Raw genomic sequence first — 19,112 nt, 5'->3', positions numbered from 1 at the left:
TCCATGCTCTCAAGCTCAGCTCCACACAGTCGGCACTCGCAGACACAGGCAGCTCCCTCAGGGCCCCGGCACGGCCGGTTCTCTGTACTGTGACTAATAGGTCCATCTGATCGTCATCATTGATCTGAACAAACAAACATCTTTCTCTTGCCAACAGTTTGCTTCTTTCTCAATTCAGAAAGCTTCAGGTCTTCTTAAGCAAAAAAATGAGAAGAATAAACATTTTGGACACTGATTGTCAGTGACTACCATAACAAAACACAGTCAGAATCCCACATATTTGGATAAAAAGTTAATCAGTTTTGAGAGGATAAGGCATACTCTCTCATGGATATTGGTGTGCCGCAGGGCCCTCATTCGGGCCCAGTGCATTGTGGGGCTCTCCTGTGCTTGCAGTGACTTCAGTACTGAGATGTGATGGAGACGATGTACAGCGACAGGCTGTTTTGCAGTGTTTAGGTCATGCTGCAGTGTGGAGAAGCTCTTCCATTGGCTGCAGTGTGGAGATGTTCCCCCATTGGTTGCAGTGTGGAGAGGCCCTCCCATTGGCTGCTGTGTGGGCCGTATGCTGCAGGTAGATGGGCAGGTAGAGAATAGTGGTATGTAACAAGACCTGCCATTGGGCACAAGAAACTGCCCTGTTGTTTGGAAATAAAACCACACCAACTTTTCTTGTGCCTCTCATGGGGATCCTTGTTTTTTTGCGTAACTCCCCCCATTCTCCTCACTTCCCATGACTAATGAATTTGTCACAAGGGTCTGTTCCTTTCCACCCCCCAACAGCTGAAATGGAACTATACAATAACTACACTTTGTTTACCAGCCTGACTGGCATGGCAGGGTTGATGATCAGAGAATTCTCTGTTTAATCGTTGAAGATATTGTAAATAATACCAATATGATGATTATGCATGCTTAAATATTTACCATATATGATGAGCTGGTAAATGAATGTTTACAGAACAAGTATCATGGAAAATAAATATTAGAACATAAATGAACAAATGTGACCATATCAGTTGTATAATATATTTTACTATATAATTATAATATAGTTTCTAGTATATTATATAAAAATGTACAAATGTCTAATACTTTCTGCATATTTCTAGACCAGTTCTTTTTACATAAAACATTGTAATAAAGCTGAGCATCTGTATTATTGGCACATCCAAACCTCCCAAATGTGACTGGTTCTCTGGGCTGACTTACGCCATCTAGTGGCTGCTACTGGCAATGCAATGAAATATCCATCTTATCGAGATCACTCTCAGGTGAATATGTTATCATATTATTTTGCCTTGAAGCCACTAAAAAACAACTTGAAGATCAAGTCATTGTAAAATTAAAAGCATTTCTGTGTGTGACCATAATGTTGAGAAGATGTTACTGTAATTGACCCTTTAGTTGCACTGTGGAGATGAATTCTTTAGTGTGGAAGGTGTGTGTTTCCAGCTTGTTGCAGACACTGGGCCATTGCTGTATGAATCGCGCTGGAGTCTGAGTCTCGGCCTGCCTTTCAGAGTGAAGGCAGCTGACCCACCGCGGTCACACAGAGACCCAGAGAGACGAGAGACCACAGCATGGCAGCGGCAGTTGGGGAACAGCCCTGGCACTCAGCACCGGTCAGCCTCCATGCTGTCAAACCCACCCTCACCCTCCCTCAGGGCTCCGGCATGGCCAGCTCTCTCTACTGTGACTAATAGCTCCATCTAATCGTCATCATTGATCTGAACAAACATCCCTCTCTTGCCAACAGTGTGTGCAAATTAAGGGCAAAAATGTTTTAAGTACTAATGGCTAGAAATTAACAGTATGAAATAATTTCATAATTACATTTTTGAGTAACAGCAGCAATGTCCCAGAGCCTGGGACATTGAACCTGACCAGCAGACAGGTTAGCATTTACTTTTCAGTCGCCCTGTTTTCACTGTCATACATTAAATGTTCAGTGTAAAGGATTGGGTTATTTCTCACACATGAGGCTGGCCTTTGCTGTACCCTAAATTTCATTTGTAGCCATAGCCATTTAGCTTGAAAGGTACAGGTAGCAATGGCTAGTTATTGGATACGGGAGAGTAGGCAACTTGGTATCTAGAAATACGGTGAGCTCTAGCAGTATTTGGACAGTGACACATTTTTGTTGTTTTGGTTCTGTTCTCCAGTACTTTGGATTTGAAATTATACAATGACTATCGTGTTTAAGTACAGACTGTCCGCTTTATTTTGAGGGTATTTTCATCCTTATTGGATGAACCATTGAGAAATTACAGCACATTTTTGCATAGTCCCCGATTTTAGGGTACCACAGAGCCCAAATAAATAATAAAAAAAACTTGTTACTGTCCAAATACTTTTGGAGTTCACTGTATGGTTAGCTGCTGCCTGTGGCTTTGCAGCAGACAATAGCATCTGCTGCAGTGCTTGATGTATTAGCTAGCTAGTTTGCTAGGTATTTTTGCTTAGCTTGCTGGCTATGTTATGGATAGACCAGGACCAAGAAAACAGAAACAGCTATAGCTGATGATGTATGATAGTGTTGTCTTTTTTGGTGTTGATAGAAGTGTTTATTTGACAAACCTCTCCAGCTGAGTCCATTGTAATCTGCATTTTATTTTGTGTTGTATTTACAGAGCCACACTGCTTCTCTCAGGGAGCGAGACAGGCAGCAGGTCCATCATTGATAAAAACAAATAAAAAACATACTCACATGAAGAGAGAATGGGCCCACAGTAACACATCTGAAGTAGAGGTGTCTTTAGACATGGTATAAAAATAAATGCAGAAAACCGCAGGAGCTGCAAAATAAAACAAAGATGCAGCTTTCTGGATCTGCTGTGCGTGGCTTTGTGAGTGCAGAGTGACACAGCTTTCTGGATCTGCTGTGCATGGCTTTGTGAGTGCAGAGTGACACAGCTTTCTGGATCTGCTGTGCGTGGCTTTATGAGTGCAGAGTGACACAGCTTTCTGGATCTGCTGTGCGTGGCTTTATGAGTGCAGAGTGACACAGCTTTCTGGATCTGCTGTGCGTGGCTTTGTGAGTGCAGAGTGACACAGCTTTCTGGATCTGCTGTGTGACTTGTGATCGCTGTGTATGTTTGCAGTGTAACTTGTGATAATTTCCATAGTATGATAAATCAAAGCAAATGGAACATAATGATGTAATATTAGCAAATGAATTATAATAATATAATAATAAGCCTATGGTATATGCTTCTATAGTGTGGCTGATTAGCAGTGATCCAGGTGATGGTTCTATGCACAAGCTTCTCTGTAGCTGATTTTTTTTTACATTTAATATTTTAAGGACACGATTTCCGTCAACAGTGAACATACAGTTCCAGCTGATATGCAGGAAAGTGACTGGACAAATGACCTTCTCTGAAGGCATTAGCAGGTTTAATGTATCTTGGGCCCCGAGTCCAAAATTCCTTTTCACACACTACAAATAAAAATCAAAAGGACTAAAAACTCAGTTCCTCAGACATGCAACATGTGTCTATCACCCAAATCTTCCTCTGGACGAACAGCAGACAAAGACAATGTACTGTAGAAATGAGACGGTTCACTTCCAAGCTAAAAGCTGGCTGCATTTCAGCACGACTGCACCAGACTGGTCAGCCTTTTCGAAGTCAGTGATTTCCCCTGAAAGAGCGTGAGAAAATAGAGAAATGTTTCAGGACTTCCAATAACGACAAAATCCCTTCCTTTTAATCAAAAATAGTGATTGGTATTCCAGCAAAACCTTGACCCACCTGTTTAGGACTTGTTACAACCTTTTAAGGGTGGTATATTTTTCCCTTTAAAAAACAGCATTCTTGGTTAGATTTGAGTCTGGGAGATGTTAAAAGTGGGCAGGCCAACATTTCCAATTGTTAGCAAAACACCACCCAGTAATTAGCACTTTATAAGCCCAGTACCTGTACAGGCAGGGTAATACAGCACAGTGTAGTCTGATGCTGTAGCTCTGATGGAACTGCATGCAAAGTGTTTGCACTGATTCACTCCTCCAGCACTGAAGCTTGCAGCACTGATGTATGGCTGCCCAGAGCTCCCCCTGGTGGCTGGGTTAATCTGGGTACAAGTGGGAGAAGATGGATAAATTCCCACACACTGACCGCAGTTCCACAGAGTTTCAGAAACAAACCCAGCAATGTCAGAGGCTCTCATCGCTCCTACAGTATATTATTGCACCTGTGAGGCTGTACTGGGTGAGCATTCATACCATTGCTGTAGGCATAGAAAAGACAAAGTGACTGTCTTTTTCTTGCAGGATACTCAGGATAATCATGGCATTCTGATGGCCAGCAGGTGGCGCCATGGGACAGAGAGAGACCAGCACTGCAGCAGTCTTATAAACATCAGCGTGGGCTAACGGGGTTCATGACTGAATGTAACAACATCTCAGGTATACAAAAACACATGTTAAACCATCCAGATGATGCTGATTAATTTCATGACAAATGTCATGGTCATGGTCTTTATACAGCGGTGTAATTCCTGACAGCAAACAAGAGTGTATTTTTAATTCAATTGTATTGCCATTTTTTTCTTTTTTCATTGAATATAATTCTGCCAATCTCCCATACCCCACTGTATTCTAAAGTAATTATCTGCTAAAACCAAACAAATAACTGGATTTAATTGAATTTGTCCTCCAAAAATCTCAAAACTAAACTCCAAGCAACTGGCACAGAAGTTGTTTGTTGTATTACTGGTACTCTGTAAGGTCTGGGTAATGTAATGGGCACTCCTGTTTGCTGTTTTCTGAGCTTAAGACACAGTTTAACATGAGTGCAGTGATTTCTGGGTCACAGTCACATGAGGACAGCACAGATTGGAGGACACAGGGACATGGAGAGGGACGCAGTCTTTTATCATTGTCTTTACCTGGGAGCAAAATCCTTCAAAACAAGTTCTTACTTTTCTGTGGACAAGCAGAAAGTAGACATGAGGGAGCACGCTTTGGCACGGAGCCAAGAGGAAAACCATGCAAAGCTACAGTGCCTAACATGTGCATATTCCCCTTAGCAAAACCATGCAAGGCTACAGTGCCTAACGTGCATATTCCCCTTAGCAAAACCATGCAAGGCTACAGTGCCTAACGTGCATATTCCCCTTAGCAAAACCATGCAAGGCTACAGTGCCTAACGTGCATATTCCCCTTAGCAAAACCATGCAAGGCTACAGTGCCTAACATGTGCATATTCCCCTTAGCGCATAGTTAACTGTCAGGAATTAAACAGCTGAATACTGGAAAACACTCTAACACTGAAGGAACATTCAAACAAATCAAACAATTAATAAGGAGTTCTTTTCTTGTTTTTCTTCAACACTGCAGTAAGTTGGCGATACACCTACAGTAACTTACAATGTGCAAGAATTATATATTGTATAAATATATCACTACCTTACGTAACTACATGAAAAACACAAAGGGTTAGGCTTGGGTTTAGGCACTGGATCACTGAGAAAATGTGTAATCAGGTAATTACATAAACCTGTTAACTGCAAATAACTGATGCATATTATGAAAGTCGTAACGGAGTGAACCTCATGGTCACATGATGGCTACACAGACATACAAGCTAATGGGTAAATAACCCTCTTAACATACAGTTATCAACAAAAGAAAACAAGTCACAAGCATGCAATAAAAGAGCTGTTTGGAAAGTTCAGGATTTTTAAAAATCTTCAGAAGTCTGTATCATGGTAAGACTCGAAGTCTGGGGGGGTTGCAGAAACAGAGGTGAGGCGGGGAGGGAGATTTTGGACAACACCTGTAAGAGACCCAGCTGGGCGTGGCACACATGGGTGTGGACATGACAAAGCTACGGGGCAGGGCTGTCTGCCACAGCTGATCTCAGATCAGCTGGCCAGACCAGGTTTGTCCACTTACCACATTACGAGTGAATTTCTCAAAGGAAGTTCTGCGATCCTGAATGTTTCCCAACTTATACAAGCACAGAAAGGGCGGCAGAAAGTGAGAGAAAAGCACAGAGCTGAGAAGGAGGAGTGAGAGCGTGAAGCAGAGCAGGGTGGGCAGGCAGCATTGGAACTGAGACGGAAAGCGGCACGATGGACGAGTGCAGATGGCAAAGACAGCGTTACGCTGCTGACCCACAGTAAAGGTGTCCTTTGGAACTTAACGAACATGCCATGCGCAGTCAGTAAATAATGTTCCTGAGTGGGGAGATCCAGTGCTGAAGATCAATGAGAGGCCACTGCTGCCCTCTTTATTCATACAGTAAGACACCATTGCTTATAATATCACAGCTAATTGCTTTTACATTGCCTGTATGCCGCTGAAGACCGTGCTGGCACACAACGAGCTGAGAGTGTCCCGGCACTCTGATCTCCGCACGTGAGCGCGCACACGCGGCTGACCCTCATGCTTTAGGCACTGGTACTTTGGGGTTCATGCAGAGCGCTGCACCGGGCGTTAGCCGGTTACCTTTTTCTTGGCCTGCAGCAGCTCCTGGTAGGCACTTGATCGGATGAAGCGGCTGTAGGAATCACTCTTCATCAGTTTGTAGATGTGCTCCTGTGAGGTAGAGGATGGCAGGTGGTCACACTGTGGCCAAGACTGCAGTGCATGCTGGGATGCCTGTGGACAGCTTTACTGAGAAGAGCAAGCTCTGCAGCCCAGCCGGGCCTGTCGCTCTGCCTGTCCTACAGAACACATCTATCACTGCATCAAGCCTGTTCCGCCATCAAAACTGATAATCTAATCATAAGTCTCTGTATGAAAACATATGTTGTGATGATGTGAAATTTTGCCCCTTATAAACTTCCACCTATACATTCTTGTTCTGCTGACAGACCCTGTAGTTCCCTTTATAAATCTTGGTTCAGCATTTAAAAACCACAATGAAATAATTCCCCCTTGTCCTCCTTTTTTTCTGGCTTTGGAGAGACTCTGCCGTTTGTTTTATATCCAAAACCGGACGTGAAGAGCTTCTGTGTCTCTGCAGATAATCCTCTAAAGGTACTGTACAGCATTACTGTGAGCTCCTTTGATTGACACTCAGTGCTGTTATATACTACATATCCCAGCATCCCCTTTGCCTTTCTTCCTACGTCAGCACAGTGTCTGTATCCAGACTTGGATCAGCTATTACACTCAAGGCTTTTCATTATTACATTACATTATTAGCATTTAGCAGACACTCTTATCCAGAGCAACTTACACTTTTTACAATGTTATCCATTTATACAGCTGGATATTTACTGAGGCAATTGTGGATTAAGTACCTTGCCCAAGGGTACAACAGCAGTGCAGCGGTTTTCCAGGGCCCCAGTGGGGAATCGAACCTTTCAGTCACAAGTCCTGCTCCTTAAACACTATGATACACTGCCGCCCCGGCAGTGTACACTGTAATACTCTACATCTTAAGGTTATATTTGCATCTGATATTACACTGTATATGTAGATAATATGTAAAATGTAGATTTGAGGTTAAGGGTGACTGTGGTTAGAGTGAGGGTAGATTCAGCCTGAGCTGCAGGTTCTGTAAGAACACTTCCCCATGTAGAGACAGTGTGATCGCCCTCTACTGGTGTGGAGTGGAAAGCAGGTGTGCAGGATTCCAGTGCTACAGAGCAGTGCAGCACCTGAGCGTCCTCGAAAGTGTAGCGGCCAGGGTCCTTCACGTTCTGCGTGGTCTTGTCATAACTTTTGGAGTCCACATTGATGGCACTCAGAGCCCCTGGAGCCAAAAACTCCTGCCAGATCTCCTGGACCCGGGTTGGAACCTCTCGGATCGGCCTCTTCTTCAGCTCCTGGACTGCCAGCCAGAACCTGACCAATGGGGTAAGGCTTACTAAAAACCTAACCAATGGGGTAAGACTTACTATGAACCTGACCAATGGGATAAGGCTTACTGAGAGGACAAGACCGTGCCTGTGTGCATGTATGCATGTAGTTATGATACTTGAAACTTGTAATCCCTTAATCTATACTCATTTACAGTTTGTTTGAGTGTGAGTGTGAGTGTGAGTGTGAGAGAGTGTGTGTGTGTGAGCGTGTGAGCGTGTGTGTGTGGATGCGGGTGTGTGTGTGTGAGTGTGTGTGTGTGAGAGTGTCTGTGTGTGAGTGTGTGTGTGTGACTGATGTGTCTGCATCATTATTACTTTGTTTGCAGTTAAAAACACTGCTGTTAGCAAGATGACACACCAGTCCAATAGCTGTCTAACTGTATTAATAAAGGGCCTCTCAAGAGGAGCACTTATAATGAATTCCAGAAAAAGGAGACACTTGAGTACACATATATGAAAATATACTGTATTTATGAGAAAATATCTGCAAATAGTCCTATGTAATGGAGGCAGTTTGGACATATATGCATGTAACAGTAGCTGAGAAAGTGGAGAAATGTAGCTGTGCCTCAGCACAGCTTTAAAAATAATCAGCGGAATCTTAAAATGAAATCCAAAAGCAAGCAGAAGCCAGTGTAGGGAGCATAGTGAGGCTGCATAGTGGTAATGTGCACTGTCTTAGACACTTTAATTTTTTTAATTTAAAGTGACTCATTACATTAAAATGCTAAATGAGGTTCATTAGCTGATTACAAAGATTAATCTTGCTGAAATGGAAATTCTCACAGTGAGTATCATGCTCAAATAGAGCTCTTTACTTAAGTACCAAGAGGGGGAGCTGAAGAGCTAGTCAAACCTGCCAGGAAGACTAAAATTAAACAGACTAAACTGTAACACAGAGCTAAAGGCATTCATTTTGAAACACCACACACTCATTTGAATTCTATAGACTGCTTTTTAAGTATTTATGTAAGCACACACACAGACTAGACTTTGCATGAATGTTGTTTCACCTCATTCAGTAACAGCAGTGTGACGGCAGTACTGCACCTCAGGTTTTCTGAGCTGAATTCAGACTCCAGGAATTTGAGGAACTGCTCTCTGCCCACTGGATCCTTCAGCACCTCATCGATCCCAAAAGCCCACCTCTTCACCCTCTGCTGGCTGGGCTCCTTGCTGCAAACACACATAAACATGGAAAAACTACAGAGAAAGAGCTGCAGCATCCTCCACCCGCCTGGGGAAGACGGGGTGAAGATGCACGGCACACAGCACCGTGACCCCCCTGTTTTGGGTGGTTCAATGTGAACGGTGACTGCAGCTGAATACATCACACCTGCAGCTCATTTTTACTGTGGTGTTCCAATGACAGGTAAAAACAGCAATGTGCCAGTGGACGGAGACAGAAGTCACCCAGGTGTGCTAATTACCCTCTCTTACCCGAGAGGCAGAGAGGAGTCTTAGTCAGGCCCAATAATGTTTGATGTCCTGCACGTTCAAAGCCAGTCTATTACTAAGAACCCACTCAATCCACACCAGCTTCACAAGCATCCCACAGAGAGGCTCTGATCTGGACACACACCTGGCCTCCAGCTCCCACATCGTGGTGTCGTCAGAGATCCAGGGATTGGAGGGGTCAGGTGGGGTGAGAAAGGGGTCATACTCCAGGTACTGCTCCGTGTAGCCCAGCAAACTGCAGGGGGACAGGGGAAAACAGCTGCCACAATGCAGACATAGCTGCCACAAACCAGCTAAAATCTCAGACTCAAAGGAGGAAACCGCTGGGAGCACATCTGCATTGTATTTAATAACAGCAATATAACGGATAATATTTTAAGGGCTGCAAGCAGAGGACACTTGTCTGCCCTCACAATTACAGACCAAAAAACAGAAGCTAAACTTACCTCTCTGCAACTTTGGACATTTTCAATCGATGCCTGTCTAATTGCGCTTGCCAAAATGTGATCTGAAATAAGCAGTACAAGCCGTGTCAGTATGTTTTCAAGTTAGAGAGAATGCAGACCCCTGGACAGAAGTGCAAAGATAAGTACCTAGATAAGTGTGTGGCAAGCGTTTCCCTACCTGTGCGTGTAGCTCCTCTACCGTTGGCTGCTTGGCCTCGGGGGCGGGGTTGTGGGTGGGGCTGTGGTTGCGGACGTCATTCTGTAACCCATACACTGACTGGAACAGAAAGCCACAGCCCACCATCACAGACAGCTACACACTGCAGCCTGCAGCTCCACACAGCCACGGCACACGCTGCCGTCACAGAGGAACAGCCAGCGTGGAATACTGCACCTTTCTGGTTTTGTGGGGATTCTTCATTCTGGAGGATTTCTTTATGTCCACTTCTGTGGTGTTCACACAGCCAGGCTGCAACAAAAGCACAGAGATGGAAAGCCTCCCAGACAGAGAAGAGCACGGCATTGTGGGAAACAGCAAGAAGCCCTGCCTCCCTGCACTCATCAATTTCAGGTACCCCAAATCTGCACATGTGCTGACAGTGTCTGCACCCCCTGAGGCCTCCGGTCTGCTTTCCCAGCCCAGCCTGGGGCTCCCCCACGCCCCTCTGAGAGGGCTACCCATCACCGCGAGAGGCCAATTTATACTCTGCAGATACACTGCTTAACTAGTCTAGACAATAGCTAATAGATTCTAGAGGTGTTAATTGACATTGCAGAGTATCTTCATAAATAATTAGACGAAAGCTTTTTAATTTTTCACAAATCACAGAGAAAGAATCTACTGGCAGCAGTAAACATGAGACAATAGACATGAAATGAGTGAAAAACCTCGGCAGGCCTTGGAATTTCACACCTGCTGCAAGCACAGGAAACTGATGAATGAAACTGCTTCTTCTGGAAAGACTGTGTGACTGCAGAAGGAGACTACCCTCCAGGAGCAGCAGCAGCCCTTGATATGGGATTGTGACGCTGTGAAAGACGCTTCCACAATGGGACGCTCTCATAAGACTGACTCAATGTTGTCCTCTGGAGAGCAGCAGCAGCGAGGTAAAGTGCTATTAGCGCATGCTTTCAGACAGCATAATGAGCAGAGCTTTCAGCAGCCTGCCTCTGGGGTGCTGATAAAGAGAGAAGGCCAGTCATCCGCAGGAGCCCATGAAGTCACAGCGCTCAAACTCATGTACTTGCCATGGTGATCATGGAAAATGCGGGGCCGCTGCTAAAAACATGTCTGGAATAGTTTGCTAGCAAGCATTCACCATCATTACATTTCATCGTGTTCAATGTAGTCAGTGGTAAAATTATTGTCTCATTTGCTAATGAAACACAGAAAAGTCATTGCAGAAAATGATAATATCTTTCTAAATATTGTACAATTTTAAATTATTGAAATAACCTTAAAATAATTATGCCATAGAGCTCGCAATCAATCTTTAATGCATTGTAGTTTCTAGATTTCTTGAGTGATGCCATGGAGAATCAGTATGCTCAGCGCATGTGGCAGTCTCCTAAATGTCCCTGTGTTCGTGGAGCAGTCGAGATCTGCACGCTGGTATGTACTGTGCTTTGACCTCATTGGTCAGCTTTCAATGGAATGACTTACCACTGGTCTGTGCACATCCCAAAATGCTCTTTCTTGACTGTCAAGTATTTTCCTCTCAATTTTATCTCTCTTTTTGTCAACCCTTTAAGAAGATGAGGAAGATGATACAATTAACAATGTTATATAGCTGATAAGGTGCTCTATCTTAGAAAGGATAGTAATGATGTTACATTCTGCAATTACATTCTCCCCCTTTGAGTATCTATTGTATCGACTACAGGATATAAACCAACTCTTACAGAGAACAGCTCACATTGGCATGACAATTGGCAGAACATTGCAGACTCATAAATGCTTGTTCAGAACATGAGAATATCTGTGCAATGCAGGACTGTGCACTCACAGGGGAACTCTCAGGACTCTGTGCACTCACAGGGGAACTCTCAGGACTGTGCATTCACAGGGGGACTCTCAGGACTCTGTGCACTCACAGGGGAACTCTCAGGACTGTGCATTCACAGGGGAACTCTCAGGACTCTGTGCACTCACAGGGGAACTCTCAGGACTCTGTGCACTCACAGGGGAACTCTCAGGACTGTGCACTCACAGGGGAACTCTCAGGACTCTGTGCACTCACAGGGGAACTCTCAGGACTCTGTGCACTCACAGGGGAACTCTCAGGACTCTGTGCACTCACAGGGGAACTCTCAGGACTGTGCACTCACAGGGGAACTCTCAGGACTCTGTGCACTCACAGGGGAACTCTCAGGACTGTGCACTCACAGGGGAACTCTCAGGACTCTGTGCACTCACAGGGGAACTCTCAGGACTCTGTGCACTCACAGGGGAACTCTCAGGACTCTGTGCACTCACAGGGGAACTCTCAGGACTCTGTGCACTCACAGGGGAACTCTCAGGACTCTGTGCACTCACAGGGGAACTCTCAGGACTCTGTGCACTCACAGGGGAACTCTCAGGACTCTGTGCACTAAATTAGAATAGACCAAATGAGCGGCACTTACTTTGCCTGTGCTTCCGCTTGCATGAATATAAACTCCCACTTGCGAGCAAATGCCCTCTGCAGTCTCGCTAAGCTCTCCTGCAACAAACAGCAATCAGGCACGAAGTCTCACACACTACATCTACTGCTCTTATGAAACAGTGCTTGGTAAAGAAAAATATGAGGATAGTACAGAGTATAGATATGGGGTGTAGGAAATGCAGTGTGGGGTATGGGGTATTGAATATGGAACATACAGTAGCATGGAGTATAGATACAGGGTATAGGGCATGGAGTATAGATATGCAGCATTGAGTATGCACAGAGTATGGAGTATGGTGGGGCTGAGCGCACTGACCATACTCCATACTCCATACTCCATACTCCAGAATGGAGAGAGAATCTTACGGCTTCATAATCGGCAAGTTCCAGTCGGGCTTTGTTTTGCATTGTTCTTTTGCAGAGGTAAACAGCTGAAATGAAAGAGATGAGTGTTAATGTTACTGCCTGGAAGCCACATCAGTGACATCAGGCTCATTTGGCTGGTCACAGTTTCAGCATAATGGCCGTTAAGGAAACAGCTATGACCTGAAGCAGGACACACTGAGAGCAGCATATGAATTGGCATAAATTAAGAATATTAATGAGGTCAGTGCGTGAAATTGAACAGGGATTTAATTTGGAAACAGCATCTCTGAAAATCCCTGGCCATCTGGGAGGTTTCCTTAACCTGAGTCATGTATTCATAGCAAGCTTGTGTTTGGCAGAGTTTATGTAATATTACTGTCTGTTAAGTAAACTGATTAAAGTTTGCATAAACACTTCGCTAGTAACAGAGTTTTGTTTATTTTCCATCCATATTCGAGATAAACTGAAACTGTGAAATTACACAAAAAACACACAGTTGTCATTGGAGAGACTGAAATGAGTGAGAAATCACAATTTTTCCAACATGAAACACATCTTTGGGGGACCTTCTAAACACTTTTGCAATCAAAGTGTACCAAAACAATTCCACAGGGAAAATATAGTTCTAGTCTCATGATTGAATGACACTGAAATTCATGGCTTTCCGTACTGCAAGGATCCTGCTTGTTACAACACATAAATCAAACCTTCTCATATGGACCTTACAACATAAGACTTTTGCCACCCTTGGATCATGAAACTCTTCATACTTTCTAGTTTCACCAAAAGGCATTGTGGGAGTGTGTGAGCAATTAAGGCTCATATATTCCATGACTGCAGCTAAAACTCTTTCCATGCTGACCAGACAGAAGGATCTGAATAAGAAACAATAAAAATCATTCTCAGCATTTTTGCTAACCTGTGCCTCTTCAGTTAGCCGCAATCAATGCATCAAAGGTAATTGATTAAGATTAATTAGTTTATTAGGGGCTAAGCACAATTAAACAAATCATTAAGCTTAATGAACTGATAATGCTGCCCTCCACCTGTTTCATGGTCAGATGTTTGAAAATAAGAGGCATTTTTGGTAGCAGTGACATGCTTCTATCTGCATATTCCTATGAGAGCATACTTACAGCAGTTAACTGTCAAGTCCAGATCAGTGCTCAATTAAAACACACTCAAACAAGATTAATTCGGTCCAGTTGGTGAGAATACCAATGTATACAGTTGTCCATCTGGTCCAGAACTGAGGGACACCGCAATAATTCACTTTAATAGCAAGCCTACTGTGGCACAAACACACTGAAACTGCATGATGTAAAAACAATTAAACAGCTCACATCAAACTGGGGAGCTGAATCCAGACATTCACACACTACTGAAGCAGAGGCACAGCTCCTGAATACAGCACTTTCCTACCCTGTGCGCGTTTCTGAAAGCTCAATAAAGTGTTATTTTAGCTTTGACTTTTTGAGCAAATGAAAAATGAAATAAATGATATTGGATTGAGTGAGCAGGTGGGCAGATGTATGATGGATTGGCTCGTCAGGATGTGCATCTTTAATTTGTCACTAAAAGGCAGCAGCAGCCAATTACAGTGCTGCTGCCAGTTAGGACAAGGGGAGGAGAGGGGACACGCCCTCCCCCCCCCCACTATCCTGCTCATCACACACTTCACCAGCTCAGTTAAATATGCACAGATGCAGATATCAGAGATATCCCGGACACTAAAGTTATTTATTTTAAGATGGTAAACACAGAAGTCAGTGTAAAATGTATGTTAATCACAACAATTCTGTAACATGCTACAGACACAAGGTATCTCATAGCAAGAAGACAGATATTAGTAAGCTGGTATCGTTTCTGGCCGATTGTCAAATTACTTGTTTTAGTTTAAATCTAATTTTACTGCATGGGTCTTGCATGGAGTGTGTCAATTCAGTAGCTAGCTAACTGCAGACAGATAATTTGGCCTCACTTAAATCAATGTTACATCAGTGAAAGACAAGCATTTCTTGATTCCCAAGTAGCATCATCTATTGTTTCTGTTTTCCTGAGCATACAGTATGAAGTTGTATCAGCAACATAAGGGCACCAGTATGTCAAACATAACTGAAGGGTACTCAATACCAAGAGCGCAATACAAGCAATGAAAAATCTCAATTTTTCTGGAATTGGACTCCTTTTTTTCTTCAGTAAGCACAATGTCTGCCGTGGTCGGTAACTGACATGTGCTTGCCAAATTATTTGTTGCAGCTGGGTGGAGAGTTGGGTTCAGTATTTTTTTCAACATACAACAAAATCACTGGGGACTTTTTGAAGTGACAATCAGGAACCAGAATCATACCTATTAGTATGCAGATGTGTGTAAAATGCTTTTATAAATACTGTTGTCTGAGGATGTGCATAAAATCATTTTTAAACAGTTTTTTTCCAGCATTTATTCGGTTTGATTTGCCTGGTTTTCCACGCTTTGCCCCTCTGGGTTTACTGCAGGTCAGACTCAGCTTGGTTTGAAGGATGTGTGCATCCCTGTAACCTCTTTTATTGATTTCACTGATAGCCCTTCCGAGTGTCTTACATGGTTTCAAAATGCAATACCTTACAGAGAACAAATCACTCCCTTCAAGAACAAGGATATAACATCTGTACAAGGTACTAGACACTACTTCACCACCACACTGCACCAAGAAAATGATATACTAGTGAGACAAAGTTGTTTCTGAGTATAGTGAAATAATTAATATACAATAAGGTATTTTAGAAGAGAGTGTGTTTTTGGAGAGCAAAGGGGAAAAGCTTGTCTTTATCATAGCTTATTGTTGTCCCTTCATACCATTAAATGAAGCATTATAACAATTGATTCTATTTAATGCAGATAATGTATATTTCTGCAGAGATGTCATTGGGAGGAAATGGGCTATTAGAAACAAGATCAAGGTAATACTTTCTTCCTTTATCCCCTTCACACCACTGTTGTACAGTAGTTCACATCTTCTCATTTACAGCCTGTCTTGGTGAGAAGAGTCTGCTAACTGGTGTCCTCTGAGCTCACAGTCAGACCATCAGCCTCACGACTGCCACTGAGCTTGTAGCAGAAATCCTTCTTACAGACAGAGACAACTGGCTCATCTGTGTCTGACAAACCAAAGACAGAACGCGGATTATTGAAGCAGCACAACCATCAATCAGCAGCTTCAGCCTGTCAATTTACTTCCACACAACAGATTGCATGCATATGTATACATACGTGCTGTATTATATATGGAAGATTATTCTCGTATGAGGCATATCTGAGATGCACATGACATGCAGTGACATCATGCAACACCATCTGAGTGTCAGAGGAAGGTGTCTGGAGGAGTGAGTGAGCCGTTACTGCAGAAGGCTTGTGTGTGTCCTGCTGTAAGAGCAGACAAGCTGCTTAACTCTTCCTTAAACGCTGACCCTGTTAAAGCAAACATCTTTCAGGAGACAGAAAAGCATTGCACATTCTAACCATGCTGAAGTGGTAAACATTAAAGCACAAACACTTCCATACTGTACCTCAGGCATTCCACACCTCATTTCTCATTTAAGCACAATGTTCCACAATGATCTAATCATAAAGGAAAAGGGTTTATAACCAATGTTAGTGGAGAATAGGAGGCCCTTCCTCCTGCGCTGGTGAAATTTACAAGCCGCAGAGTGTCTTTCACAGACAGGCCCCAAGGACACCCTGTTCCCGCAGGACCCAGGGCTACAGCCGTTTGCTGCAGTCAGGGAGAGGGTGCAGGCACATCACAGCGTTGCTGTAGATTGCATCATGCGCTTTTAATGTGAATAGCTGCTTTTTATCCAGGCCTGCAAAGAGCTGCTATTGATACTTTCTGACTCATTAGAGGCCTTGGCGATTCTCTGATTCTGTCTTTAACCAAGAGCAGCTACTGTGGCTTTCCGAGCCTCTGACTAGTACAGGGGTCTGAAGTCCTGATTGTAATGATCACATAATTATAATAATTATTTCTACTTTTACTTCTACTACTGCTATTTTTATGAAGTTTATTATTTTGTGTAATTCTGAAGTCACCCCAGTCAGGAATATTTCCCATAAATAAGTTGCAGGTACAGTTACCTGTCCAATCAGTTTATTCAACAACTGACAAACAGGCTGCACCCATTTCAGCTAAAAACACCTGAGAGATAATTGATCAATTAGTTGACTCAGGTAGTTTGTTTAATGATGTGTGTCCATCTTGTCAGAGGATGAGCACATTCTGCATGTTACAGGAACGTCCCACCTGGCGTGCCCTGTGCAGCACAGCGTTTTACAGAGCGGCTCACAGTGTGGAAACGGCGTTTCAGCCAGCAGCTGCAGTTACCGTAGCAACTGGAAGGCTGCAGAAGAGCAAATCCTCACACAGACACTCCTTTCAGACAGAACCTCCCAGAAGGTAATGAAATGACTTATTACAAAAACACAGTGTTCACACTTTATATCACTTCATGTTCCTATTGCATAAGGGTCTATTTACACTGTCATAACACAGCTGGTGCAACTGTACCATCTAATAAAGCACAGCTTATTGTTTTATTGAATAGTAAACCTATCATCCCAAAATATGTCTTTTACTGTTGTTTAACAGGCCCTTAAAATCTTAGCCTACTGTGCTCATGAGAAGGGACCATTACAAGATTCATACTTTACCCTGCATGTTCAATTTGTAACATTTGAAGTCTAAGTTTTAATTACCAAGTGAAATGTGATAAGAGTCCAAAGAATGAATGGGGCCTTAGGGGACCTACCCATCCAAATACATGACCGCTTACTTCAGCAGATCCACTATCACTCCACAATGTCAAAAATACTTACAGTTTCACAGGTAAGGCTAAAAAGTCACAAATTTTGTGATTGTTTGGTGCGGCACTCATTTGATCAAAGAATGTAGAGGAGACTTATCCACTTATTCTGTTTATCAGAAATTAGCAGAGTGAACCAAATGAAAACAATCTTAACACCTCAACACACCCTCCTGATTTGTGATGCTTTTCTAAACTGGGTTTCAGTAAAAGTGGTACCACGTTAGGGAGGGGTCCTCAGCCTGGGTTTCAGTAAAAGTGGTGCCACGTTAGGGAGGGGTCCTCAGCCTGGGTTTCAGTAAAAGTGGTGCCACGTTAGGGAGGGGTCCTCAGCCGACAGACAGACAGGTAGCAGCTGCAGCTGGGTGAGACTTTGCCACTTTGATAAATGCTAATTTCTGAATGATCATAAAATGCATAAAATTCTGGTGTGTTCTCAAGTAATGTTTGACCTTCATACTAATGATATTCACTAATGTATCATTCATAAAATACAACATCTCAAAATGCATTTAAATTTTGATTCATGTTGGCAGTTTCAGGTGGTGAAATGGCACAGGAGTACACACCTTTACATGCCAAAAATGAGAAACATGAGAGTTAATGGGAGCCAGTCACAGTCTTGTCTCAACACTGTGGGTGATGACTGTAGAAGATTCATATTAACACTGACCTCAGATGCATGTCAGCACAGTATTACTACTAGTTTACTATTGATTGTCTGCTGGTGGGAGCCACTGGTACTGAAGGGAAGAAACTGTTTATGCCCCTTTATTCAGTGCAGGACATTCCTCAGACACTGTCATGTGGACTGCCCTTGTACAAGGGGGCACTTTCCGCGACACCAAAATATGCACCTAATAACCCCTATAACAATAACTCTTATCACTGAATTGCAGTAAAGACCCATCACAGTGCTAAAAATCTGCAACAAAGATAAAACAAATGAGCACACCTAGTCAATAAAAGAAAAAAACAGTAATGATTTATTGGTGTAATGATGTTTTGGTTGAGAGGGGTTTGCTGGCAGAAGACCATGTTGTGAAAACCCATTGCTGCTGAATTTTAAGAGAGCAATAAAAATAACTGGGTAATTTGTGTTTCTGAGTTTTTCATTGGCTCTTCCAAGCACCAGCTTCTTACACCAAAGCATCATTAATATGTTTATTGACACAGCTGTGCTCCTTTAATTTTCAGGAGGAGAGACGCTGTGGCGTGAATGTGGTGTGTTCTGGGGCAGGCCATCCTGGGAGACAGCTGTGCGAGGTAAGCCCTGCTCACCACTCAAAACAAATCACTGGGCTTTGTTGTCAATAAAAAACAATTGCAATTAAAATCTGATGCCATAAATGCGTGCTCTTTTATTAAAAGAGCAATGGCTGCAAAAAGGGTTAAACAGCTTGTTTGAACTAATGCATAATCACGGAGTAACACAGAAGACCAATGGATATTTTGTAATGAAAATAGTGAGTCATGCTGAACAAAAAACCCTGAACACACACACCTGTAGAGTCTATAGCAATACCAGAAAGAGCCT

General features: G+C 43.2%; 1 protein-coding gene across 3 annotated transcripts in view; it reads right to left on the bottom strand.

Moving 5' to 3' along the window:
* Positions 1-2,601: 2,601 nt before the first annotated feature.
* LOC118789772 (regulator of G-protein signaling 7) overlaps positions 2,602-19,112 on the bottom strand; it is a 58,168-nt gene continuing 41,657 nt past the window's right edge. Inside the window, exons 7-18 of one of the 3 annotated variants that reach the window (XM_036546374.1) lie at positions 12,734-12,798; positions 12,348-12,424; positions 11,386-11,467; positions 10,117-10,191; positions 9,901-9,999; positions 9,723-9,784; positions 9,401-9,511; positions 8,869-8,994; positions 7,615-7,801; positions 6,455-6,544; positions 4,891-4,927; positions 3,583-3,645 (exon numbers count right to left, since the gene is read on the bottom strand). In XM_036546374.1, coding sequence (XP_036402267.1) covers positions 4,907-4,927; positions 6,455-6,544; positions 7,615-7,801; positions 8,869-8,994; positions 9,401-9,511; positions 9,723-9,784; positions 9,901-9,999; positions 10,117-10,191; positions 11,386-11,467; positions 12,348-12,424; positions 12,734-12,798 — 995 coding nt within the window. In that variant the 3' untranslated portion in view covers positions 3,583-3,645; positions 4,891-4,906. The other 2 variants (XM_036546372.1, XM_036546373.1) reach the window with 2 other exon arrangements.

Source organism: Megalops cyprinoides, chromosome 15 (assembly GCF_013368585.1).
Source record: "Megalops cyprinoides isolate fMegCyp1 chromosome 15, fMegCyp1.pri, whole genome shotgun sequence".
In the NCBI taxonomy this organism is placed as follows: Eukaryota; Metazoa; Chordata; class Actinopteri; order Elopiformes; family Megalopidae; genus Megalops; species Megalops cyprinoides.
The sequence above is the reverse complement of the archived record's forward strand: the minus strand, read 5'-3'. Positions and strand labels throughout refer to the sequence as shown.